This window comes from Branchiostoma belcheri, unplaced genomic scaffold (genome assembly GCF_001625305.1).
Source record: "Branchiostoma belcheri isolate BF01 breed outbred unplaced genomic scaffold, Haploidv18h27 scaffold125, whole genome shotgun sequence".
In the NCBI taxonomy this organism is placed as follows: domain Eukaryota; kingdom Metazoa; phylum Chordata; class Leptocardii; order Amphioxiformes; family Branchiostomatidae; genus Branchiostoma; species Branchiostoma belcheri.
Genome location: NW_017802658.1, coordinates 301,478 through 328,650, shown reverse-complemented (window position 1 = coordinate 328,650; position 27,173 = coordinate 301,478). Strand labels below are relative to the sequence as shown.

Genomic DNA, 27,173 nt, shown 5'->3' with positions numbered 1-27,173 from the left:
TTGTCTTGTACAAGCCACGTAAAGCAGAATTATTACGGTACGGAAAATCGGAAAAAATAGAACCAAGCGGGATAGCGTGGGTCTTTGTCTATACCTCGAGAGATCAAACTACACGAGTTCAACGTTACTCACCAAAGCTACACGCAAAAAAATCATTTCACAAGATTTCCATACATCCCAAGAAAATTTACGCTACATATACAACATTAACAGGTATTTACAGGGAAGAATTGCACGAAAATCTACCGCCGAGTAACCGCCGAGCCGATCGACAAATCACAAGAAATCCAACATGGCGGCCTTTGTTTACATAGCGCGTTGTCTAATGGTCTAAGTTTGCTTGATTTTTTTTTTACAATTTGTTGAATCAACATGGTTTTAAACGTTCCCAAACAGCAAATTTATGGAACAGTGCGCTAAAATTTCACAACTAAAGATGATTTACGCGAGGACTACTGTGCAGAAGTTGGCAACATTTGCGAGTCGAAAGTTCAAACATGGCGGCGGCTTTTGTTTTACTTACGCGCCCGTCGGCTCACAGCGGCTCAGATCTCTGTGCGGTCCCATCCCCTGGCGATGCCCACGTTGTTGGCGATACTGTCCAGTGCACCCAGGACCCAGTTCGCATGGATGGGCTTCAGTTTGGACAGTGTCATGTCCACGGAACGGAACCATGTTCTAACCGCGCGTACCTCGCACGTACCTCACGCGGAAAAAAATTATTGACTGTCGGTAAATTTGCAGACATGTAACGCCTTGTTAAAAATTACCGACTCGCGAAGTCATAGACCTCGTGAACTCCCAAATTGCTCCATCTCGTGAAATAAAGCATTCGTGAACATAACTGGACTTACAGTATTACTAATTAAAGAATTTTAAAATAAAGCACCATTATATGTCAGCTCTCAGAAACATTTTTAAAAATCTTTTACACCAAGTTTCCACATTTTACATATTTATACATGTAATATATCTGATATCAAGTGTTTAAGGTCTAGGCTGGGCTTCAAACCTCGACCTTGGTATCCAGTAGCAGCTTTACTAACCACTGGACTGTGTCATCCTGCTGTTGGTTTAGCCATGCTCTGATGCCAACCCTCAATGTTCTCCCTAAAATGTCAACTCACAAGGTGGACAGAAGCAGCTACCCACCAGTAACAATAGGAAATGGGCCAGTATACATGGGGCAAAAAAATAATTTGTCTTACGAAAAAAAATGCCAGGCATCCTGGATGTGCCACACGAAAATAGCCATTAAAAATCTGTCCTACGTGTACAACACGTGCCGCGTTGATCGTTATAGGACAACTAATTTTTCCCCATGGTGTTAAGAAAGGGTTGTGTTGTCTTATCTGTGGTTGAGAGCTGGTTAATCATGTGTGACTGTTGTGGGCACCTGTCCAGTTACTTCCTTATTATTGACTTGCTTATGTGGAATGCAGGCTTGTCTGTCAAGGTCTAGCCAGAAGTATGTCAACTTGTTGGTTTATGCACAAGAGGCTTGAAGCCCTATGACAGTTCCAAGGATCTTAGCATTCATACAAATTTAATGAACTTGAAACACACAAAGCACTCTGCAAAAGCATACAGATGTAAGAAAAACGGATGAAATACTATGGAAAAAAATACAAAATCTTACGAATAATGGATATTTGCAACATTCTTATATATGCTTTGTCTCCCCTGAATATGGGCCCAGTACTGTCATTTGAGTGCTTTGTTTTTAAATTTTGTTTGTGAAAGACATACTTTATTATACAGTTTATGAAAATGAATTTAGCTGAATCCAAAATATGCAGCCTCCTTAATAGTAATTTCACTCTAATATCAAATAGTTTTAAAACGCATAATTAACAAGAAAAAAGAAGCACACTGGTAAGACCGATTCCACTTCTAAAGCTTCAACTTGTGCACAATTTAGCCTAACATCATAGAAACTTTGTCATTTGCCCAGCAGCAAGCCATCAGAATGGATACTGTCAAAGTTGGGCCTACCTACATTTGTACTAAGTCTTTTCAATTCGATAATGGGAGCATGACGTCAGTAGACTGAATCTTTGCTGAAAGCCTTTTGAAAAATTGTCACTTGAAATGTTTCCTAAAATAGACATATTCCTGTCACCACACTACCTTGAAAGTAGCCTTCTGGGGGAAAATGCTTTTATAGAGGCAAGTAGGTTATCTCCTTTATACAATGATAGAAGGTCATCACAAATCTGGTGAATTTTGTAAAGTGGTCTTCAAAGGGTACAGTAGTCACTAGCTTCAGGCGACTTCAAATTTGGTCTGTATAAACTGCATTTAGTGGATGACGTCTTTGAAACATGAACTGGTTTTGCTCTATGTCCTGAAGATTGAAACATATTTTTATAACCTCCATTAACCTTTGTCTGGCAGGTTATTTTTGCACTATACATGTACTATGAATGTTCCAATCAACCTTCTATCAAGAGCTATATTTAGTGTTGCAGTGATTACTGCTATGAATATAATCTACAGCACCTGCGTTCTAAGAAAACGAACAATCAGGTACATGAATAATAGATTAATGTGAACCCAGTTACATGTACATCCCCTGGATACATAGTCAGGTATTTCCATCCAGGTAAGTCTTAAATAGCCCTAAATAAACAATCTGCAGTCCATATAATCTTTATCCTGAGATCTAAACATGTTTTAAAAACTTGGGTCTACAATTAACTGGCACTTGTTGGTAGGGAAGCATTGGCTGGAACAGACTCAAAATCAAATTCCACAAAATTCAAGTCTTAGGTTATATTTGTCCATGTCCTTTTTGTTGGTGGAAATTCAGAAAGAAAACAAACATTAAAGACCATACAGTATTTGACCCTTAAGGGTATACCAAACAATACATAAACCGCTTTACTTGGCTTTGGCCATGCCACTTCACATCCTTGGGTCTCATCGGACATATCATATAAAGAAATCTACCAAATATACAAGTTGTCTTGATTTTTCTTTCAGAATGTTTGCTTTTGGGAAAAATTAACTCATGTTAGAGAATTTTTTTCTCAAGAAATCTGTAGAATTTTGACAAGGATGAAATTTTAACATCTTATACACAGAGCAAGAAGGACAATATATCTGTATAATGTTCTAGCATAGAGGTACAGTTTTCCCGCCAAAAATCATACAAACTAAAGGTGACCTTTTGGCAGCTGACATGCATCAGCTGCAGGTAAAGCAGACTTTTCCCTTGGATGCTCCATTAACGAGATCGGTGATTCACCTGTCTGTTTTTGTGTACTGTTTCCTTGGAAAAACACAAGCAGGAAAGTAAGGCAAATGCAATAAGTCTTTGTAAAGGTTCACATGTTTCTTGATCATATTATGAGTACCAGGTAACATTGGGTTTTAAAGCTTATAGTTCAGGCCATCCCAATCTAAATCTTTTGGTTCTTCAATTGAAAAGATAATGCTAAATTATTACAGTGTTACAAAAGCAAAGTCTATAGGGAGAACATGCTCATTATGCCTTGGAACACAGTTTCAGAGGAGTCAGATACAAGGTTTTTCATTTTCAGCCCTCTGTTTTAATTATAGTCTCCAAGATGATGCCAAATTTTCCTCAGAAAGACCAAGAACCAAAGAAATCAATTTGGCATGTCCTGAAGGTGAGCCCTTTTACAAGGTCAGATTATGAGTAAAAGCGGAGCAGCTGGCTAATAGAGTTAAAGTCTTCTTGAAGTGCTATAAAAGCAACTTGAACTTTCCTAAGTGACAAAGGGTTTAAAAATAATATGGCAATTGTCTGTCAGTCTGCTTAGCACCTGGGCATATAGCACTCTGACATTTGGTACTGGTATCTCCTTTCTTCTTGTTTTCCCATAAAAGAATCTGAACTTTGCAGTGTGTGGAGAGGGCTAAAAAAAGATCAGTTAACTGTCAGCTCTTCTGATGGTAAATTTAAAGGTCTTTCTTGGAAATGACTTTATGACTTAGTAGGGAAATGACCGAGAGCGTAGTAAGGCCAAAACAATTTAATCAATTAGTTCTTGGATTCGCCCACTTCATTTTTTCTGATTTGAAAAAAAAAACTCCAACTCCAAAATGCTCAAATTTTGGTTTGAAGAAAGTCCTTGTCTTGCTAGCTATTACAGTTCTTCCATCTATCAATGCAATGGTTTGATGAAAAGTTCAACCAGCCTGGCATGTTGACTTCATGGCTCCTATTGTAGCATTCGGGGCTTATTTTACAATCATAGGATGCCTAGGCTTGTTTTTTTCCCTGTCACTTCTTTTTTTTCTGAAAAAAACTCGAGAACCAACAAATTAATTTTTTGTGGCCTAAAGCTTAAAGGACTGGCATTTAGGTACTTCAGTAAGGAGTTGTTCTGGGAATTCTAATGACTATGCAGGAAGAAAAGGATTTATCCTTAGCATCATGTATCAGTCATCTTGTTGCTAACAACAGATAGAAAATACTGCCTTCAAATCTACACAGACAAGTGGCGTGTCTAATGTGTGAAAGATTAGAGCTGGTTCAAATCACACCAGGAGGTGGCATGCCTGTACCCTTTAAATTTGACAAGGGACTTTCCCAATATTCCCAAGAGTAATTTCTATCCCCTGTACTGCTACTGTTTGACAAATTACCATTTCACGGTAAATCAGCACATTCAGGGGTGCCAGAGGATACAGTGCAATTTTACGGAATAAGGCCACACCAATTTAATTTGTTGGTTCTCGGATTTTTTCAGAAAAAATATGAAGCGACAGGGCGAAAAAAAATACAAATAAAAACAGGTCTTGGCATCCTATTATAGGCTTAAATGCTACGAAATGAGCCATGAAGTCAACACAAAAGGCTGGGTTGAAATTTAAACATTGAATTTTGAACTTTTAATCAAACCACTGCAATGATAGATGGGAAAACTGTAACAACTAGGAAGAAAAGGACTTTCCTCAACTGTTGGGGGGCAAAATATGAGCATTTTTCAGTTGATGCAGAACCAGAATCATATTTTTTTTTTTTTGCAAATCAGAAAAAAACGAAGAGGCGAATCCGAGAACCAACAAATTAAATTGGTGTGGCCTAAAGTGCAATTTTACGGGATACAGTGCAATTTTACTAGTGATTTTAACCATCTGACTTGGACCCAGCTTTCCCTGCTTTCCCTTTAGTTTCAAGATTGCGGACGTCACTAGTAAAATTGCACTGTATTCCGTAAAATTGCACTGTATACTAATACGATTGCACTGTACATGTATTCCGTAAAATTGCACTGTTTACTAGTAAAATTGCACTGTTTACTAGTAAAATTGCTCTGTATTCCGTAAAATTGCACTGTATACTCTGGCACCCCTGTCATTGCAGGCTGCTAAAACAGAAAGCTCTTGGATATTCTCTCACTTGCTAGGGTAAAAACTGTTTACTTTACCAACAGATGGCAGGTTAAAGCCAGTTTGTACTAATATAATAGCCCATTACTGCAAAATGTACCGTTTATTTTACTAATGGAAAGGGAATATGCTGGAGGTTAAATTGTTATTTTTGGCATTTGTGTGTGCTTAGCATATAGGTTAAGGTTAACCATTGACAAGGTCGCTAAAGGCCAGAGTTATGTAGTGGCTTATTGTTGAGGCCACTTCAGAGATATTCTTGTTTCTGAAATTTTTCTTGAACTTGACCTTGTGAAAACAGCACTATTGACAACAGTACAAACTTTTATATTTCAACATACATACATTGTTTGTTAGAATAATGTACTTTTCTAAAAGCTGAGGTAAAGAAACTTTGGAGTGGCAGAAAGTGATTTATTAATGTAATACTCCAGACTGTTGTTGCTGATGACAATCTGTAGAGTGAAATACATAAACAGAATAAAACAAATAAATACCATGAACACCTGATGAGATATACATGTACTACATGTACTAGTTTTGATGCTTACATGTAAGAGCCATTTGCTTTGAATGCCTCGATCTATAGCTGTATTTTCCTTTAGCCTTGGATAATGATTTGACTGCAGGTTCAGACACTTTAGACAAATTGGACCCTCTATGGCCAGCTGGCTCCCCTTGGCCAGCTACATTCTTTTTAAAATTTTAGGCTGATTTCTACTACATATTCAGGCTGCAAAAGAGTCTGGTGGAGACTACATTAGAGAAACCTGCAGCTACAAAAACCCTGGATGGAATCTGATAGAATAGGTAGAAAAGTATGGCTTTTCATAGTTTAGATAGATAGCCTGAACAGCAAAAATAGCTTTTAATAGATTATTGAGCTTTTGCTCATGATGTATGACTTGTTTACTGCAAACCTTGCTTATACATGGGAACAAAGGCAACCAACAATACTATCAACTCCATAATCACTGTAACACATAACAGTGTTTATTGAGTAAGTGTGAAGTGTGTACTACAGTGTAGGGTTTCCTCCCCCAGGGAGTTTCTTCTTCTATCTGTTAATCCCTCCAATAAAAAGGCTTAGCCAAATGATGTTTTAATGGTTCACAGGGAGGGGCACAGACACTAGAGATTTGTCCCTGTTAGGCCATACCAATTTAGTATGTTGTTTCTTGAATTTTCCCAGAAAAAATATGAAGTGACAGGGTGAAATAGGTAAAAAAAAACAGGCCAGGGCACCCCATGAAGGCCAGAAATGTTATGATATGATATTATGAGCCATGAAGTCAACATACCAGGCTGGTTTATAATTAAAACTGTAGATTTTGAACTTCAACCGTTGGGGCCAAAATATGTTTTTCCTTGAGCATTTTGCCGTTGATTCAGAACCTAATTTTTTTTTTTTTTTGCAAATCAGAAAAAATTGGACAGGGCAAATCCGAGAAACAACAAATTAAATTGGTGTGGCCTTAGTGCTGTAAATAAAACCTTAACACTCTGCCCTTTAATACTACTGGTACTGTATTTCATGGAACACAATCATGCAACAAGAACATTACGTGGATCTAAAAACTTTAACTCTAATTGTTTCACATTTTATTTGGAAGAAATAACAGTATTCAAGGCTTTACATTTTCTTGTCAGGTCAGTTTTCTCAAATATCAACACAACCAGACAACAGAAGTTATCCTGTGATTGGGAACTGGCATGGCATTCATTCCTTAATTCATTGTAAATACCATTGCCATTTAGGGAATCTGAAAAGTTAAGTTGGATTGTTTGGCCACTTTTGACTTTCATCAAAAAAAGAAATGGACTGGACATCATGTGGTCTGCAACTTGAGTTTGTTCTGCGATTTCTATGACAACCATGACAAAAGTGTATAGAATGTGACTGGGAGTGACTGTCATGTGTTTTCCCAAAGTTTAAGACATGTGACAAACACAAAGTGTCTTCCCCAGAAAAACTGGAGTTCATGACTTCTGAATAGTCTTTGTTTTCTTTACTAGATTATATGTGCATAAAAGAACTGTCATCTATTATATATAGCATTCTTAGCCTTTCACATTTTCTGGGTACTTGTTATATTTAGGAACACAGGTGAAATATAAAATTCTGCTAACATTGATGATAGTCTTTGTATGTGGTAAAGTTGTTTTGATAAATTATACAGTTTGAAATGGTTCTTTTTATTATATGACCACCTGTTACATAGGGCCTTTTATGCTTATTGTAATTTTGTACTTTAATACTTGGCACCACTCCAAGTTCCTACTGGGTGCCACACCTTGACATTGTTCACAGGAAGTCATGATTTCTGGAAAACTTGAGAGGAAACACTTCCAGGAAGTATATGTTGTAGTAAGTTAACCTGTACTAGCAAGTAGATGACACACTCTTTCATGCTCTGTAAGATGTGTAGATTTTTCCATTTGTATAAGAAATAAAAGGAAATGTACCAGAGTGAAATGTCTGCATTTTCTTCAGACTCAAGTAAGTGTAGTTTGAAATTTTCTTCTGATCATACTTACTTAAACCTTTCAGGTCATGTTTTTATGTGTATGTTTTACTATATATTATACTGTATGTTTTCATACAGTAGCTTAGAAACTCAACAATTAATGCCGATTTTTCCCAATGTAGATATTCAAAAGTCAAGGTATGAAAATATCACATACATGTAGGCTAGCCAAAATTACTAGATTCTACAATGCTGTTGTCTTTCCAATTAACTTCTCATAGAGACTTATCTTTCATTGGTTGGCTTAGAGACAAAATATAATCCCATGTGACTCAGGCAGATGTTTTTGACATTACTGGTCAGCGTCAGATGTGCTGGACATGCTCTGTTGCTTCTGTTTACCAAAACAACATTCCTCCTGTTGCGCCCTCCCTAAAAACATACAAGGGCCTTTGGGCACACCTCACGTCGTCATCCCACCCTTTGTTACGTCGGTCACGACTCAGCTAACCTTTTCACAACACGTTTGGTTGGACCAGGAATAATTCTCACCACATGGCAAACGTGTGCCTTCCAATAAGAAGTTTAGTCCTACGGTCGTCAAAACTAACCTCTGAACTCTGCGAAGATCAAGTCTGATCATAACCTTTGAGCTATGATTGTTTGAAGGTCGTGCAGGATCTCGTGCTTCGTGAGAAGGCATCTAAGAAAGGTCTTGGCCTTAAGGAAAGGGTAAAGTCGACATTTCCTTGTCGACATTGCTTAGGAATGGTAGGATATGCTTGGGTCTGCTGAATTCGGTAAGTATTTTGTCTTCCTCAGTATCATTTTCCTCAGACATTTTCCTTACATTGCAATGGACAAAAGTGCAATGATGTTATCTCCTGCAGAAAGGAAATGCATTGAATTCAGGTATTCTTACTATGTGACATTGACTAGGTTAAGTTAATCTGAACAATCATTTTCGTAGTCTAGACTTTGTGAGTCTTGATACGGTATGAGAAACTATTGGACAACTACTTGTCAATAATGGCAATGTCAGGTACGTTTCCTGGTCTGTTTTTGTCATGAGGCGTGCCTCTACTGGTATGTATAGTGTCTACATTGCATGTGATGGTTGAATGGTGTGGCAACAAGAAATACACAGTCTTTCTTCCTCAAGACTTGAGTAAGGAAATGGTTTAAAGCACAGGTGAAAACAATCTTCAAGTGCTTCTTCTGTTTCTGAAGTTGTGGAATCTCAGCCATCAAGAATTTGCAGAACCATGTAAGATTCAAACTTGCATGACAAGTTTTTGTTCATCTGAAATACAAGATATTACATGCTTTATCTTTTCTATAAGAGATATCAGACAATAGATTTAAATAGCTCACAATACCGGGTACCATATTCGCATGGAGAATATGATATATTGATCTTGCCCTAATCTATAGCTACATGTTGATCACGACTTTCCAATGAAGGGTAAACATACAATCTGAATGTTTGATTTTGGATGGCAGTACATTTTTGTACTTTGGCATGTACTCAGTTTATGACAGTATGAAACAGCATATCAACTAGTAGCTGGTTAGAACAGTGATAGGAAATTTTCTTTGGGTGAAATTAGATATAAAACTTTACGAAAGGTTGAAAAATTAGATTTTTTTTGGCTTTGTTGTACTACTTTTGATGTAAAGCTTTAGCAACCTTAGGAACCTTATATGAAGAACAAAATTGCATCAGCCCCATAGCCTGGTATAAGTTGACCTTTCTAAGCTATCCAGTCTGGTGTGTGGAGGATTATACCACTACCTTCAGACTTAGAGTACACACGTTTCAGCTCTTTATATACATGTACTTGGCTCCGAAAATGGGGCTACTTGATATTCAAAATAGAAGTGAAAAGTTCATGTGGGCTGTTGGGATGGGAAGCAGGAAGTCTGATACAGATTTGAAGACTACAGTATCAGGCTATTGATTAGTTTTCCAGCCAGTATCCACCTTTCTGTCATTTGTTGGCTGATCCTCATCATCAGTGACAAAAATTGGCATGCAAATATATGTTATTAAACTAAGCTCAAGTCTACCAGCAAAATTTGCCCCTCAAAATGCAGAAAAAGCTATAGTGTTTCAGAGGGTTAAGGTTTTAGATTTTCCAAGGGGAGCATGCCTGAAATTTTCCAAGGAGAGGATTATTATGTGAAAGAAATTTGAGATGAAGGAAAAAAATTCAGGCTAGCGAGAACACTGGGCTAGATAGATAAAACATAAAGTTTAGCGCACAGCAATTGTATATGGTACAATGTATACATATGATGAACAGGACATGTACAGTGGCAAAAAGACAAGAAAAATAAACCTGTATTGTTCTGCATGTGCACATGTGGAAAGTTGCGCATGTACCTCGTGCATGCGTGGGAAGTGGCATGTGATGTAGTATGCTATTACCAATCCCTATTTATAACCCAGAAAATTTGTATCTTCATCCATTATAAAGTTTATTGTATCAATTTCTGAGGGTAGATTGGAATTCAGGAGGGTTTAATTTCAAATGAAGAGCACATAAAAGTATCACGCCTCCATAGCACTTTAAAAAAAACTGATTGTGGGTCTTCGAAATTCATTCTTCTTTTGAACAGAAAGGCAGCAGATTGAAAGGTATACACCTATCCACAATGCGTGGGTGCCTTGATTCATAGCAAATGTTGTACCTGTCATTCAAACCCTTGTTGGCTGTTCTACTATCTATTTATATCTAAATGGACCCAGCAGGTATTGAAGCCCCCACTGACATGTTTTATACAGATGGTTATCAGCAAGTGATTGCCAATTACTTAGATGTCACGGCTCATGATTGACAGCATAGTTAGTCAGGCCAGAGAGAGGCCTACTGTGCATTTCTTTCATTATATAGACAAGATACAGAAGGGAAAAACTGCCACAGTATACTGGAAATTCGGTGCACTGATTTCTTTTTGTGTTGGAATTGGAGTTCCAACTTTGAAGATAATGAATTAATGCTTAGGAATAGAGTTTTCCACGAAAGATATCTATTCATCTTCTAAAAATGTCTTCTCCTCTTTTGTCGTTCTATGGTGAAGCATATGCTCTTTTTCAAAATCAAAAGGGTAGTTCTGATGCACTGATTTGAAATACAGAAATGTAGTCAACCTACACATCAACATGTGTAAAAGGAAGGTCGTTCATTATTCAATTGTTGAGAAAAAGATCATAAAGCAATGACAGTTTGCTCGACTTGGAACCAAGAGGTCCCGGGTTTGAGTCCTGACATGCCATCAATCTTGTGCCCTTCGGAAAGGCACTTAACACGACTTTCCCCACTTAAGTCAAGTGAAAATGAGTTTCTATGTGTGGGACACAACATTAGCAACAGCTGCCTGCATCCCATGTGTATTGTACAGTTGCAATTTCAGCAAGTCAAATCGAATAAAGTTTCAGAGTTTTATGAAAACAGACATTTACATTCTTGTCTCTGCTTTTTCCAGCACTGCTGCCAGTTGTGGTTGCTGCGGCCAGCCTGGTTACCATGGTGATGACCCTTGCCCTCTGCTCGCTGTGCCAGTGGTGTCAGCGGCGGGACAGTTACACAGAACTGGAGAGGGACGATGAAACATCGGAGAAGGGCGGAGCGTTCCACCAGTCCAACCTCATCACCAGAAAAACTATCAAGTAAGTTTGGAGGAGTCTTTTTCACCTGACGCCAGAACAGGGTCCGAAATACAAGTACCAACCTGCAGATGCAATTTGAAAAAAAAAAAGACAAAAAGGAACAATTTGGCAAGCTAAAAGAATACAAGCTTGCCATCAAGTCAAAGAATAACATATGCTGGTTAGTTTACATGCACATCTGCCCCGATAAAATACAGCATTTCTATCTGTCGTGACTCTTTGGCCTTCATCAGAAATTCTGACAGAAATACAGAAATGTAACCTGTCAGTCATGTGACACTAGCAGAATGTTGTCATCATCTACCAACACAAATGAACTTTTATTCTGAGACTATATTTTGTTGCCATTTCTTCATTTGATATTTCATGATTGCGACATTTTCTGGCCAAAATGTTGCATGTTTAGAGATAAGAAAGATTTTCAGCAATTAATACTATAATATATAATGTAATTTAGCAAAATTGCTGCCAATTTGGTTGTGACATATCTGGGAATCCTTGTTTGTACAAAATTGATTCTAAGGAAACATTGATTTTACTCCGCCCCAGCGTAGTCGACCTGACCATCTGCCAGTAGCTGCTCATATCAAGTGTACTTCCTGTTATGTTCTGATAGAAATAGTATAGAATATGCATTAGGCTAATGTATTACCTAAGGTCAACATCGGAGTAACTTGGGTTCACCATCTAGATCGTAACTTGAGTTCAGGATATATGTGGGCTTGCGCAGTTACCTGTAGCAAAAACGTATATCCAGAAATATTAAGAATCTACCTGATGTAAAGATTTTAAAATCAGAACACGAAATGTTGTATTTCTCAACATTGAATATTTCCTTTGGAAGAACCATTTTGTAATCCATACCAAACCCTATATTAATCTCTACTGATTCCAGATCAGAGGTTTAGGGTTTTATTCCCATTGCTACCTGCAACTGTTTGATATCTGTGGATTTATAACCAAGTGTTTAGTCATGATGCTAATGGAAGTGAGATTACAATCAAAGACGGAAGCTGGTGTGCCACCTGCGCAGGGTTTTCTTGCTGTTTTACACTAGGGCCTAGGAAAAAATGTTGTGTTTCCTGTTTCCCGACTGACCCTAGACTTTTTTGAGGGTGAACCCTTGCAAAGGACATAAGTATTAATGTTTCGAGCTGATCAACCTTTTCTAGCTCCATGATCTGACACCTGAGTGATAAAACGTTGTACAATTGGTTTTCTAACACTGACATTGAAAATAAAAGTGTCCTCATGTAAGTTTCACTTTGATAAACTATATTGTACAAGTTGGACCCCTATATAGATATCACTGGAGCCTAAAAAAATAAAATAAAATAAAAAGATAATCTCTACCTACCAACCCTAATTCTTTCAGGAATGAAACAGGAAACACAACATTTTTTCCTAGGCCTAAGGAAAACAAGGATGACTATATGGCCAATTAGGAAACCTGCACAGCATGTTGGAGTGGCTTGAACCGTTTGTAAGCATCTTGAAGTGTTTTTCTCTTCAGATAGAAGACTTAATTTTCATTAGTTGTGAAAAGCTAATAACCAATTACTTGTACTGATTGCACACCACATAAATTTCACCAATAAATTTTATTCATTCTTTCCATGACATGAAAAGGGGTAATTTGTACCTCACCTATCCCATGACCTTTGCATTTTCCTTTGCAGGATATTCAATTACCCTGCTTATCAACCCTCTGTGAATGAACCTACAATCATTCAGCTATCTAAAGTATGTGTATATTGCATGCCTGTTAGATTAATGAGAGGCAATTTTGTCCATTTGAACATAATCTAGGAAAGAAAACAATATACTAGTATAGCAACTTGTTGTAACTTGAGTGTGAACTGAGTGGATGGATGAAGTGGATAAAGCACATCTGCGACCACGAATTGGAAAATTCTTTTTTTAACTTCAAGGTGATTATTTTTTTGTGGGTTTGGATACATCTGGGGAGTACACAGTTGTGAAGGTCAGGTACTTGTACGTTTATTGTAGATATGAAGCTGATACCACTAATACATATCGTAATAAATAGAACAAAAAAACAATATATCACTGGCCTGTTTTTGCTACCGGTATTTGGTAATTATGGTAGACAAACTCTAAGAGTGCACATCATTTTCAAAACAAAAACGTCTCTCGTACATTTTGTAATGTAATTTCAACACTCACTTCTTACATTTCAACTTTTTTATTTTGTTGGTAAAATACTCTTAAGCTTCATTGCTTGAAAATTCCTGGATTCAACAATTCTATACCCTTTTTTTTTTTAAAGCTAAAATCTCAAGAAAAGCTTAAAGCTTTTCTTTAGACAAGGGCCTACCCTCACAAACGCACATAACCCAGTTTTTCTGTACACATGATCATAAAAATAAATTCATCACTTTTTGTGCTGTCCTATTCGCAAACAAACTGTCCGTGGTAGCCAGCAATATTAGGGAGCCGGCGGTAACTACGGAGGATGGCACCCAGGCATACAAATGTACAATAATTTATTGTACATCACACATTAAACCTGCCAAACTGACCAACTTGGCAAAGGTAATAACACTGGAAAATACGCATTACTGATCAATAAATCACAACTCCACTGACAACCATCGTCTGCTCACACGTCATTGCACAGTATTTAAATTCCACTCCCCGTTTCTAAGAGTATTTACAGACCACAGCCTCTTCATTAATTTTTTACAGTTTCCTCGTTAATGAGAACATAATGAAGTGGTGCGAATCCCTTTTGTCTTCAAGTTTGGCATTTCTAGGAAGCAAAAACTGTTGAAATACAGGACAGTCACAGGAAAAGATGTTCCCATAACAAGTTGTATGTTTTGATAAATGATACATTGTATCTGTGTGGCGGAAATCCTCCTTCCATGCGTAGCCATGACTGCAAACCTTATTGTACTCCTACATAAACAGTGATTCTCCTGTTGGTCTGACAGACAAAAGGAAAGCTTTTAGAGCAGGAGGCGATGTAGTGATGTGTGCACTTTTGACCGATTCTTTACAACCATTTTTGGCGACTCGAGTGTCAACATTATTAGCAAACAGCCATAGCAATTAAAGCTCTGAGCTAGAACATACCACTGTGTTGTCATAAGCAGGGGTGTAAAAGAAAACAATTTTTTGTCAATTGCTTCCAGCATTATAATGAATTACGGAAAGTAGGTGAACATAAATGTCCTATCTAAGAACACAAAGGTACTCTTTTTAATGCCTTACCTACCTTGAGGATGCAACCCACGCGTTATGTTAGAAATGAAATGGATCGTTCCAAATTGAGTCAACTCCTATCTCATTCCGTGTTGCCTGGCATGTGTGGGTGACAGTCTGCAGAGCTTTTGTTCGCTTCTGGGTTTGCTAAAGTCCTGACAACATCAATCCTGACGTTGTTCAGGCACGAGGTAGATGTGTGCGCGTTCTCCCGTACATGTACACGAGGACTCGCAATTTCTCTTTGAAAATCTGGTCGTTGGAGATAGACTTAGAGGAGTCATGGATGTGGTCTGGTCGTGGTAAGTACTTTTCCATCATCTAGAAGGGCTTGGTAAATGATGAACTCAATGGATCAAGATACAATGGCAGATAATACTGCACTTCTGTCTAAAAAAATTGGGCACTTTCTTATCCATCCATATTATTTTCCCATGTAAGGGTAATTCAGCAGTAACACTTTAGATACAGATCCCAGTGACATTTAGTCATCAAGCCAGTTTTTGGTTAAAGTAGATGGTCTAATTTTACGGTTCTGTTGTTTCAATGAGTCTGATCGTTGTTTGAGGAGATACATTTACACGTACACAAGTTCCTGGTTGTCCTAGAAAAATAACAGCTCACGTTCGCCAGCTGTCATGTAATGTACAGGTTACTATAGGTTACCAGGATATTCTAATAAACCGACCCGGCAAGATTTGCTTATGGTTGGAAAGGTGTCAGGTTATAGTTCATGCATGTATAGATGTTAGGACTAATGTTTATTATTCCTTATCTTCATTTTGCAAAAGAGAATATTGCAAGGAGGAAGGGATTCAATATCCAGGCTCCAAAATCAGTAGTTACCAACTGATTTTATGAATAAAGTCCTTGGGGTGAAAAAAACTATTATTATTTTTGTATCAGACTGTCAAATTGTACAACAGATCCATATATACATGTAGTTACCCTGCTAGTATGCCTGAACATTCATCTTAGACTGCAATTATTTTAGGCCTGCCGGTTGTGGTCAGTTATGTCCAGCTGTAGCCAGTTCTGATGTTTTAATAAGGCACTGTGACCTCTCACTGTTGCTATGATGTTACTTTGTACATCATATTACAGATCTATTCTAAGATGAGAATTTTGAATGAATGACTTTATTTCAGGAAAAAACCCATAGTACAGACAAGGACCACATAGACACTAAACACACATTTTATGTAGTATCATGTATCTCTGGGCTTTTTTCACACTACAAATGATTTTGTATGCCTCTGATGAAAGAGAATGATAAATCCAATGGATATACATATTGACTGGTTGTCTGAAGATGTGGTGCTTCTTGAAATTTGGAGTGCAAGGAATCTAAGATGTTTACAAAGAACTAGAATTTTTTATCTTATTACCTCCGGGGAAGGAGATATCCTTCCGCGAGGAGGTTTTACTATTGTTCGAAACATTTCTGTCAGCAGCTGTTTCTCGCGATCGGCTGGACGGATTGGTCTGTTGTTCGGTATACGTATTGCTGTTGGGCTGCAGATGATGCAGAACGTTTTTGTTTAATTGTATATGTGTTTATGGGCGTCGAAATAAAAGGTTTTTAAGTGCTCCGGACACCCCCGTTATGCTGAAAATGGAATTTACCATGTTGTTAAGGAATGGGGAGGTTTCAGTTTTGGGTCTTACCATTTAAAAGGGGTCAAACAGAGGGGTGTCTGGTTCCGATAAAAACGTTGGGTGACGGCGCAGCAATGACGGCGCGGGTAATGGCGCGGGTGACGCTGAACGCTGGGTGCAAGCCGAGTCAGCGCTAGATCTTCGTGTCGCGGCATTTATTTCCAGAAATACGGCGATACACGTCAATTTATTTCAAGTACGGCGCGTAGCTAGCATGGCAGCAGCCAGCAGAAGCGGTGGGCGGGCGGTATGCAAATCTTGCATGACGTATCCGCGTTACGCGTCTCTGATTGGTTGTTCGCTTCAGCTGAGATCGCCGGGCGGCAACATGAAGGGCGCGGGGACGCGATTTTTCTGTTTGAAAATATGCACTAAACGCTGTTTTCCAGGACTGCATAGCCACATCTAGTGAAAAAGTGCACAATTAATATAAATTTGGGGGGAAATATTTGTTTCTTTGTCGATTTATGGTGTCGATTTATGGAACCCGGAAGTGCAGCCGAGACCAGCGCGCAGCGTAGACCAGCGTGGCAGTTTGACGTGTACGATCAAAACATAAACAAAACTCCCGCTGAAGAAGGGAAATTATCCTGTATGTATGCATTTCAGATCCCAGTGACTATGTTTACGATGGGAATAATTGTGGATACGCACGATGCGCACGATAAGCCTCAGAAATTTATGTCGCAAGTGGGGCATTCTATAGGCTTGCACGGCCAATGTCTGGCACGCTACGCGGCGTACGTACACTGCTGCACATCACAGCCAGCGATTCAGTGTCTTAAAATATTTTTTAACATCAGTATAACAATATTTTTAAGCATATGTGATCAAATTTCTGTAAAAAAAATTTGCACAATTGTAAACATAAAACATGAATAGATCGCTGCTATACTGGGCGTACCATTTCGCGTACATGGCCGGCTGCCCGGCGCAAATACTGTCCCGATTTTTCTCAGTAGAAAACCAGAATAAATCACGCACCCGTAATTTGGCTTCGACCCAGAGCTCCTAATTCAGAGTTGAAACCTCAAAAATAGTAACTTTATTAGAGCATGGAGGTATTATACCTCTATGATTGGAAGAAATATAGTATTGACGACACGTGCATAGTATTTGTACAAATGGGGGGGGGGCGTGGCGCTACCTAAAATTCTGCTGCGCTACCTAGTTTTTGCCCTAGGTAGCACACTGTGCTACTTTGCTCAAAAAAGTATTTCGAACACTGCGTTAATCAACAGTCCATACCGAACCAACCGTCAGTAGCCATCAAACCGGCATACAAACATATTACGCACATAACTTTCATACTACACACAAACAAATAACCTAAACCAATAGAAAAAAACCCCGGAGGTTTGAAATCTACGATTTCCCTTGTCTTTTGTTGGAGTTTCTTTTAAGAAACTAAGGCTTGTCCAAGGGTTGTGTTTTCTCAAGCATTTTCTTCAACACGAAAGCATTTTATTTCGAGTGATACCAATTTTATGATTGCTGATAGTGTTTTACTCCCTGTTGTATGGTGGTTTTGTGTTACAGCAGAATAAGTCTGTTTTTTTTTGGGGGGGGGGCAGGGAAAGTGACTCAAGGCAGTTTGAATAGCCCATTGAGGCTGTTGTCTATCTGCTTGTGTGAAAAACATTGATTTTTCTATGATAATTGGATTAACTTAAAAGTTTGTTTTCAAAACAAAACTGATTTGGTGTATTTGTGTAGGAAACAATGTTAAATCCATTATCCTTTAAAGTCATTTGGCTTTTTGGATAAACAGATCAATCAAAGACTATTTAGGCAACACCAATTTAATTTGTTGGTTCTTGGATTCACCTCTTCATTTTTTTGGACTTGCAAAAAAAAAAAAGATTCTGCTTCTGAATCAACTCAAAAATGCTCATATTTTGCCCCCAATAGTTGAGAAAAGTCCTTTTTTTTCTAGTTTCTTGTTGTTTTCCCATCTATCAATGTAGTGGTTTCATTAACATTTCAAAATTTGTTGTTTAAATCTTAACCTAGCCTTTTGTGTTGACTTCATGGCTCCAATCGAAGCATTTGGGGCTATAATAGGATGCCTAGACCTGTTTTTTTTTCGCCCTGTCGCTTCAGATTTTTTTCTGAAAAAATCAAAGAACCAACAAATTAAATTGGTGTGGCCTTACAAGCAATGGTTGATAGAGGTTCATTACGTCCATATTGACGTAATTACTTGGGATCAACATTTCAAAGTGACAAAGGAGTAACTTAGCTCCATATAAAATATAACATTCCACTCAAGTCAAGAGCCGCGTGTCCAAATCATATTGAAAAGCATAATAAATTCATCTGTCCAGGCTTTTTGTTTTTACAAGAATATGATATGTAAGTTTTGTAGCCTTATCTGATAATCGATAATTGTTGCCCACCTACCTGAGGTTTCATTACGTTTTACGTCCTGCTATTAAATCATTATGTTTGTTTCCAACTGTCAAAACCAGGGAGAGATCCTGTTGCATTTAATGTATACATATCAAACTGTTTTGTAGCTGTGGACAGAGGTTTTTGGTCTGTTTGTTTATTTGTTTTTCTGTTTACAAGGTGAAGGTCTACAGTAATGTTAATTGCAAGTCATCATTTCATTTTTTTTTACATTTTTTGTACTAAGGCCACACCAATTTAATTTGTTGGTTCTCGGATTTTGTCAGAAAAGACATGAAGCGACAGGGCGAAAAAAAATAAAAATAAAAACAGGTTTAGGCATCCTATTATAGCCCCAAATGCTATGATAGGAGCCATGAAGTTAACACAAAAGTTTGTGTTAATATTTAAACAATGAATTTTGAACTTTTAATCAAACCACTGCATTGATAGATGGAAACACTGCAACAGCTAGGAAGAAAAGGACTTTCCACAACTGTTGGGGGCAAAATATGAGCATTTTTTAGTTGATTCAGAACCAGAATCTTTTTTTTTTGTTTTTTGCAAATCAGAAAAAAATGAAGAGGCGAATCCGAGAACCAACAAATTAAATTGGTGTGGCCTAAATTAAGTTTAACAAACAAGTGGACATCTAGATCCAAGAAATTGCTTACAGTCATTATTTTCATACATGTCATAAGCAAGAGGAATTAATTTTTGAGAACAGGGTACTACATGTAGGAAGGAAACATGAATCTAGCTACATTTGTGTGAACAAAATTTTATCCACTCCCTGAAACTGTATCTGTATACAAAGATTTGGCTGCGGTTTTCATGCTATATACTCATATGAATTATGACAACAAAAACAAAATTAATGTGGCCTAGGGGTCCTAAACCAGTGTAAGATATGGATCAATTCTTTAAGAATCACCCTTCAAATTACAGCTTTCTTAAAAAAAAAAAAAGCATGTCAATCCTATGAAAGACCCCTGCCACCATGGGGGCTTGCATGGGGGGTTCTGACAACACTCTATGCTGCATTCGAAAACCTCTCGATTATGATTTATGATAAATTCCAAGTGGCTAAAATGCATTACGTAGAATTAAAATGGCGAATACGCTCTACGCAAAATGCGCCAATTACGCTCTACGTAGAATTACAACAGCCCATTACGCTCTACGGAAAAGGGCATGCAGGCCCCCACCATGGTAAACATTCTGCACTCTCTGACTGAGGTCATGTTTTTTTACTTCAGAGTAAATCTTGTTACAGCTCGATGAACTGTCTCTTTGAGGTGTGCGGGCTGAAAGCAGTCAGGCTAACTTAATTGTGAATTGACTTATAGACATTAGGTGCTGTGACGCACATGGATATCCCACATTCCGGATGGCTGGCTTAGGGACAGTGTTGTCACGCTTCACCTAGGTTACCATGCTCTCAATTTTCTTCAGTACACCTGACCCCCCCAAAAAAGCGTAATTTATTACTTTATGGTGGCGGCTGTATTTTCTGTAGCAAATTTTCCTGTTATAAAACAACTTGTTATAACCATAACCACCTGTTATAAAACATAATCAGTATACAGAAAATAAAAGAAATGATTACAGCAATCACAAAATGTCTGCTTTACACTATTTGGCTACACAAGGAAACACGAGTGACAAAAAACTGGTGCATGCTACTTCAAACGTGAAGTTTTCAAAATCTATCCAGGTGCTTGAGTGATTGTTTTCCTTGTGTATCTCACGTGGATGTCTAACCTTCGTTGACGCAACTATTTAGCTCCGTTGTATTTTTTCTGTATTCCTACAGGTTTGAGCGACCGCCAGGAAAGGCGATGCTCCGCGGGAATGTCCAGCCCAACGCGGACGGGCAGGAGGACGACACGTCGGAAAACGGGACGACGCTCAAGGTCCAGCCCTTCTCCCTGTCCAACCTGTCAGCTTCCTCCATGCCGTCAATCAGTCTCCGACTCTCTCCTTCAGTAGGTGCACTTCTCTGTCTGCTGGTCTGGTCTGGTCTGGTCTGGTCTGGACTGCATGGTCTGGTCTGGTCTGGTCTGGACTGGTCTGGTCTGGTCTGGTCTGGTCTGGTCTGGTCTGGTCTGGACTGGTCTGGTCTGGTCTGGACTGGTCTGGTCTGGTCTGGTCTGGACTGCATGGTCTGGTCTGGTCTGGTCTGGACTGCATGGTCTGGTCTGGTCTGGTCTGGACTGCATGGTCTGGTCTGGTCTGGTCTGGACTGCATGGTCTGGTCTGGTCTGGTCTGGACTGCATGGTCTGGTCTGGTCTGGTCTGTTGTGCTGTATGTTTGATTGTTTGTTTGTTTTGCATAACCAGTAAACTGTCTTTAGGTGTAACACACCAGTTTTGTACATGTACAAGCTGCGTAAGGCCGGACTGTAAGGTTTGAACCACTCACACCGGGAAGGTCCCTACACTCTTTTCGATAAGTGCGGTGGGTTCTTTAACGTGCGTGGGGTGTGGCTCTCCCCAAACACGGAACCTCCATTTAACGTCCTATCTGAGGGACGTCCCTAACTGAAGCAAGGTACTCATTTCCACCTGAGTGAAGTGAGAAAAGTCGTGTAAGGTGCCTTTCCCAAGGGCACAAGATTGGTGACACGGGCAGCATTCGAACCCGCAACCTCTTGGGTGTGAGTCGAACGCGCTACCGACTGCGCCACACGACCCCACAACCTTTGAGTGCTGAGGAGGTTATTTGGTTGAATGGTTGTTTGGGCAGTTTGTTGAATGATTGGTTGATTGGTTGGCTGGCTAACATGTAGTGGTTGGTTGGTTGGTTGATTAGTTGATTGATTGATTGATTGATTGATTGATTGATTGATTGACTACAAGTATACAAGTGGTTGGTTGGTTGGTTGGTTGGTTGGTTGGTTGGTTGGTTGGTTGGTTGGTTGGTTGGTTGGTTGGTTGGTTGGTTGGTTGGTTGGTTGGTTGGCTGACTACATGTAGTTGGCTGCTTGCTTGCTGGCTTACTAATGGTTTTCAAACTCTGACTTTGGTGAACTGGTACACATTACCACCACTTTTCTACTACTCATCTCATACTGTTTTACAAATAATAGAACATACATAATGGAGCCTAATGACTTATGTAACGCACAGTCTGGTTTGCTACTTACTAGACGTATAACCTAGAGCAATACAAGTTACTGTAGGACTTCACAACATTGCGGAGAAACATTTTCAGTGCCTGAAACTTTGGCATGGTATTAAATCTCCTAGGAAGTCAACAAATGCGGTCAAATCTAAAAAAAGGAACCTTAAAGTGCTGAGCAAACCTGGATACATGTATGTGTGGTGTATTGGTACACTGCACCTGACTGAGGAACAGTGGAAGATAAAACAAACAGAGTGTAGACGAGAACAAACTGACAGTTTCCCCACACCTGGCAGGTGCAAATGTAACATTTACCAGGCAAATATCAGCCACTTAACTGAGCAGCAGTACATAGGGGAGGTTTAACCAAATTTTCCAGGGAATGCTATTGGTAGATTGTTTGAAAATTTGAGTATAATATTTTTTTAAAAATCGATTTCCAGGAGAGCTCCTGATGCCCACAGATGATTGCTTTATTGCTTTTTAGGAAAAATTTTTATTGAAATTTTGGAATATGCCTCCCCCATTCCACCTGAAACAATTTCTTTCAATTTTTTTTCAACATATATTTTCTGGATTTTTGTCTACCAGCATATGATGACTTGTCATGCTGCTATAAAATTGTGTTTTGAGTACAAAGTCTTTGTAAGCACTTTGATCATTGAAATTACATGTATTGCCAAGCTGATTTTTTTTAGCCTTTGGGAATTTGTCATCATCTTTCATCTCCAGCAAACCATTTTCTGTGGGTTTTATTGAGTTTTTCTGGGCAGAATTTCTTTTCCTAACTCTTGCCAAATGGATTATCTATAGGGTCTAGAATAAATCAAATCTATACAAGCGATCACTGTGACGTCATAGCCAGTGAGTGGTAGGTAAAAAGCGGGTGATAATAGTTGGGTGATTTGCCTACCAATAATTTGCATTTGCCACCAATATGCAGTTAGTACTCACTCATACATCTCTACTTCAGGGTTAAGGAACAAGTTGAAGGAACAAAGCAACTACCTGTACCTAATGTCTCACACATTTACCATATTATTAATCAGTTAGAGGGATCCTGGACCCTACTATGGTTTGGGTTGGCGTTAGGAAGAGCATCGAGCCGTAAAAATCTTGCTTAAAAAAAAGACTTGTAGTTGTACTTGGTGCAAGCACGTCTAACCCCTGGTTGGGGAAAAATGACGTTAAATTCGCTTAAAAAAAAAAAAATGAATGTCTTCCCTCCATCTAACAAAATATGATTTTGCTTTAAAAACACACGCAAGTTCCTTAGATCCCCCAAAGTACATTCAGTGCATCACGACTCCCCTGGCAGTGAATTACTGGCATCTCGTATCACCTGAATAAAGTTCGTTAACCCCCAGTCTTCTGAAGACCCTGCATAATTGCATATTAAGTGGCAGCATTGAGAATCAGATGCTTTCTGAAATACTGAAATGCGTCATCAGATTCTCAGTGTCTTACCTATTTCATGATCATAGCTATCATTCATGGGAGTCATTTTGGATAATAGATTATTGTCCAGATTCTAATTGCAGGCAAAGGCAATAAATCTTAATCTAAATTTTTAGAATGTAGTTTTCCACATTATAACTTAACATAACATTGCTTAGTAGTCATCATCATCTTAAGATCATAATATTTATCAGTAGGAGTGTTGGGCAGTATTATCTAAATTACTTGTCTGAAATAACATAAAATAGTAAAAAGGATGTATTTTTTCTTCTGAATCAGTACTGTACTGACAAAAGTAAATCCTTTTTTTGTACTTGAAGTGACTACTTGAAGGGGGCTAGTTTTCTTCTGTGGACTGTACTGGTGAAAAGTTTTTGCAGTTGTGTAGTGAAAAACGCCAGTAAAAATCATCTAAACAAAATCCTTGAATGTCCTGTTCAGATGCATGAAGATGAAGGCAGTGACAGTAATGAGGATGTTGTGAGTGAGCCGACAGCTAACCTGGGCAGGATCCAGTTCAGCATGTCCTACGACTTCGACACCATGACTCTGGTACTGCACATCAAGAGAGCTGTGGAGCTGCCTGCAAAGGTGGGCTGGTTGGTTTTGCATAATCCATAATCAGTAAACTGCCTTTATCCTTAGGCATGACACACCAGTTGTAGAGTAGAGTGTGAAAAGTTATTCTTCAGTAAATTCCAGCAATATTTGAGTCTTTTCATCCTACAAAATTTAGGATAAATTATTATTTTCAGAAAGAAATTAGTTTACCTTTGCAGATGGTCTGCTGGTAATTCTTAAACACATTCATACATGGTGACAGGAGTCTAAATCCCTCCTGCTATAAAATTGCAACATTATGTAACCCAACACTAGTTACCATGTTGACAGACATCTGGTTCAGGTCATTGACCTTATTTGTTTGGAGAAGAAGAAGAAACAGAACAAAAACAATATGTTTTCCTTCTGCAAAGGTAAACATAATGAACATATTTCTGTATGATGTTACAGGATTTCAGTGGCACCAGCGACCCATTTGTGAAAATCTGCCTCTTGCCTGACAAGAAAAATAAGATGGAGACCAAAGTAAAGAGACGAAACCTGAACCCACACTGGAATGAGACCTTCCAGTTTGAAGGTAGGTCAATGTAAAACATATACAGTAAGAATGACAAAGAAGATACAGATAAACCTATGCTGCCTCACCGAATGCTGCCTAGGAATCACATCTGAAGGCTAGTCGACATACTGCAAATATACCAATGCTGTTCTCCTTTATGTTTGTCTTACCATCATTTAGAGATCTGTATCCAGTTTTAACGTAATGCCGTTCCGTTTATACTTTTAAATGAATGTCAATGCTTTTATTGTAAAGGCTAGCATACAGTTGTAATTCAGACTGAGAAAGTGTGCAAAGCATGTGAATACAATGATAATTGTAGAAAATGATAACTTTTTTCTCTTCATATTAATAATTTTGTAGGTTTCCCATATGACAAGCTCCAACACCGTGTGTTGTACCTCCAAGTGTTTGACTACGACCGCTTCAGTAGAAATGATCCCATAGGGGAGGTTCATTTACCACTGTGTGAGGTGGACCTGACAGAGTCGCCCACATTCTGGAAGGACCTCAGACCCTGCCCCAACTCTAATGTAAGTAACACCCCCTTTCTGCTAGAGGTTGCAACTGCTTAAAGCTACAATGAATTTAACACATAAAAACAATTTTTTTCACATTTTGAGAATTTGCTGTTGTCTTTTGAACTGTAGTTAAACATTGTGCACTACATTCCAATTGTAAAACTCACACAAATCCAGTTTTTATCACACAACAATCCCTGTTGATTGTGGAAAGGGGGTCTAATGTGTGAAACAGATATGCTAACATTTCCGGGATTCGAAATTTGAATTGAAAATCACCCGTATCAGACAAGTTCTACCTGCCTCTATCATTTTCTTTGCCTCCCTGTCTTGGAAAAAACAATGTTTTCAAATGATTGGGTCCCTAAAAGTACAAATTACAAACTGGTAAGATTGGCATAGCCTGCACCTGTCTCTAACCTGCTGCAATTCCATCCAGGATAACCTGGGGGAGCTGCTGGTATCACTGTGCTACCAGCCCACAGCCCAGCGCATCACTATTGTAGTGATGAAGGCCAGACATCTCAAAGCTATGGACATCACAGGAACATCAGGTTAGCATGGGAAAAGCACTTCTTGCTTTCAAGATATTAGCTTTGAACACTTGACACTATAAATCCAGATTGATTTGTTATCAATACACATTTTTACATTTAGTACTATACACAATGTTTATTGCATGTACAGGGTTCAGGATGCAAGCTTCAAGTTGAAATGACTTATGTGTTATTAGTTTTTTTTTTTTGCCCTTGAAATGCTGGAAGGTACCCTTACACCTATTTGAATAGGAGACAGCTTTCTTGAAGTTCTGTTCTGCATTTCTTTTTAATTATCTGAAGAAGGGATTATGCCTAAACTTTTCAAATCTGTCCAAAATCAAAGACTTTTTACAAATTGTTTTTTTTTAACGGTGTCGCTCAATGCAAGGCCATTGGCCACTTCTAGGCATAGAGCTACAGGTAAGAACTGTAACAGCAACTCTTCTCCCTGAGTCAGAAACATCCTCACAAGTAGTGAGGACTAACTGACCCAATAAGAGAAGCAGGGGTTACGAGGCTGGTCGGGAAAATTTCCTACCCCTTTTTAGCCTGTATTTGCATATTTGGTTCAACCTTAATACTGTTTGATTTTTCTGCAGACCCCTATGTGAAGATCTGGCTCGTCTACAGAGACAAGAAGATTGAGAAGAAGAAGACGTCTTGTAAGAAGCGTTCCTTGAACCCCGTCTTTAACGAGTCCTTCATCTTCGACATCCCCATGGACAAGATGAAGGAGACAAGCTTCATCATCTCAGTCATGGACAAGGACACGCTCAAGAAAAATGATGTCATAGGAAAGGTAGGGTAACTCTTTGTAGCAGAAACAAAACGTAGAAAAGAACTAGAAAAGTAACATTTGCAAAGCAAATGCACCATGTTTACCTTCGGATATGCTCTGCTCTGTTAATTCTTACTCAAACACATTCACATACATGTACATGGTATATGGTGACAGGAGCCTAAATGCCTACTATGAAATTGCAACATTGTATGTAACCCAACACCAGTTACCATGGTGACAGATGTCAACAAAAGAGGCCATTGGCCAGGTCAGAGGTTAGTGTTTGGAACAGAAGAAGAAGAGGAAGAAGAAATGGAGCAAAAACAATATGTTTTCCTTCGGTAAACATAACAAAAAAAACAACACACACAATCCAAGACAATCAATAAGTTAGGGATAAGCGTACGTACTTGAAATAATTAGGTGTTCAAAACTTGTTTTTTGCTATAACTATCTTATAACTAATGCTGCATTGTATTGTATTTGTAGAGTGGAACTTGTTGCTAGCAAGTACAGTAGGGGCATCATCACTTGATAGTTTTAAACCACCCTTGCAGTTAGATGACACAAGGTTATACAATCATGTAATTAGGTGTGACAGGCTGCCACGTGCCTGTGAAACTGGTGTGTTACTGGAAGGGAAGAGTCCAACATTCAACATAGCAAGCAAGAGATACCTAACAATATGAGTCAAAGTTATCCTTAATAATGATAGTAATGCCTTTTGTAACTTAAGTTTGTATGAGATTCCTACAATTCTCTTAACACTTACAGGTAGTTCTCAAGTCATTCTTTTAATGTTGAAGAAAGAAGAAAATTTATGGTGTAACCCTTCTGTATTTTT

At 38.6% G+C, this 27,173-nt stretch overlaps 1 protein-coding gene across 4 annotated transcripts in view; it reads left to right on the top strand.

Annotated features, from left to right (window-relative positions):
- LOC109463385 (synaptotagmin-7-like) overlaps window positions 1-27,173 on the top strand; it is a 38,826-nt gene that overhangs the window by 11,171 nt on the left and 482 nt on the right. Inside the window, exons 1-8 of one of the 4 annotated variants that reach the window (XM_019760178.1) lie at window positions 8,212-8,632; window positions 11,322-11,505; window positions 20,600-20,771; window positions 23,810-23,959; window positions 24,380-24,506; window positions 24,852-25,021; window positions 25,449-25,563; window positions 26,148-26,347. In XM_019760178.1, coding sequence (XP_019615737.1) covers window positions 8,611-8,632; window positions 11,322-11,505; window positions 20,600-20,771; window positions 23,810-23,959; window positions 24,380-24,506; window positions 24,852-25,021; window positions 25,449-25,563; window positions 26,148-26,347 — 1,140 coding nt within the window. In that variant the 5' untranslated portion in view covers window positions 8,212-8,610. Of the gene's footprint in view, window positions 1-8,211; window positions 8,633-11,321; window positions 11,506-14,800; window positions 15,036-20,599; window positions 20,772-23,809; window positions 23,960-24,379; window positions 24,507-24,851; window positions 25,022-25,448; window positions 25,564-26,147; window positions 26,348-27,173 lie in introns of those variants that run through there. The other 3 variants (XM_019760177.1, XM_019760176.1, XM_019760180.1) reach the window with 3 other exon arrangements.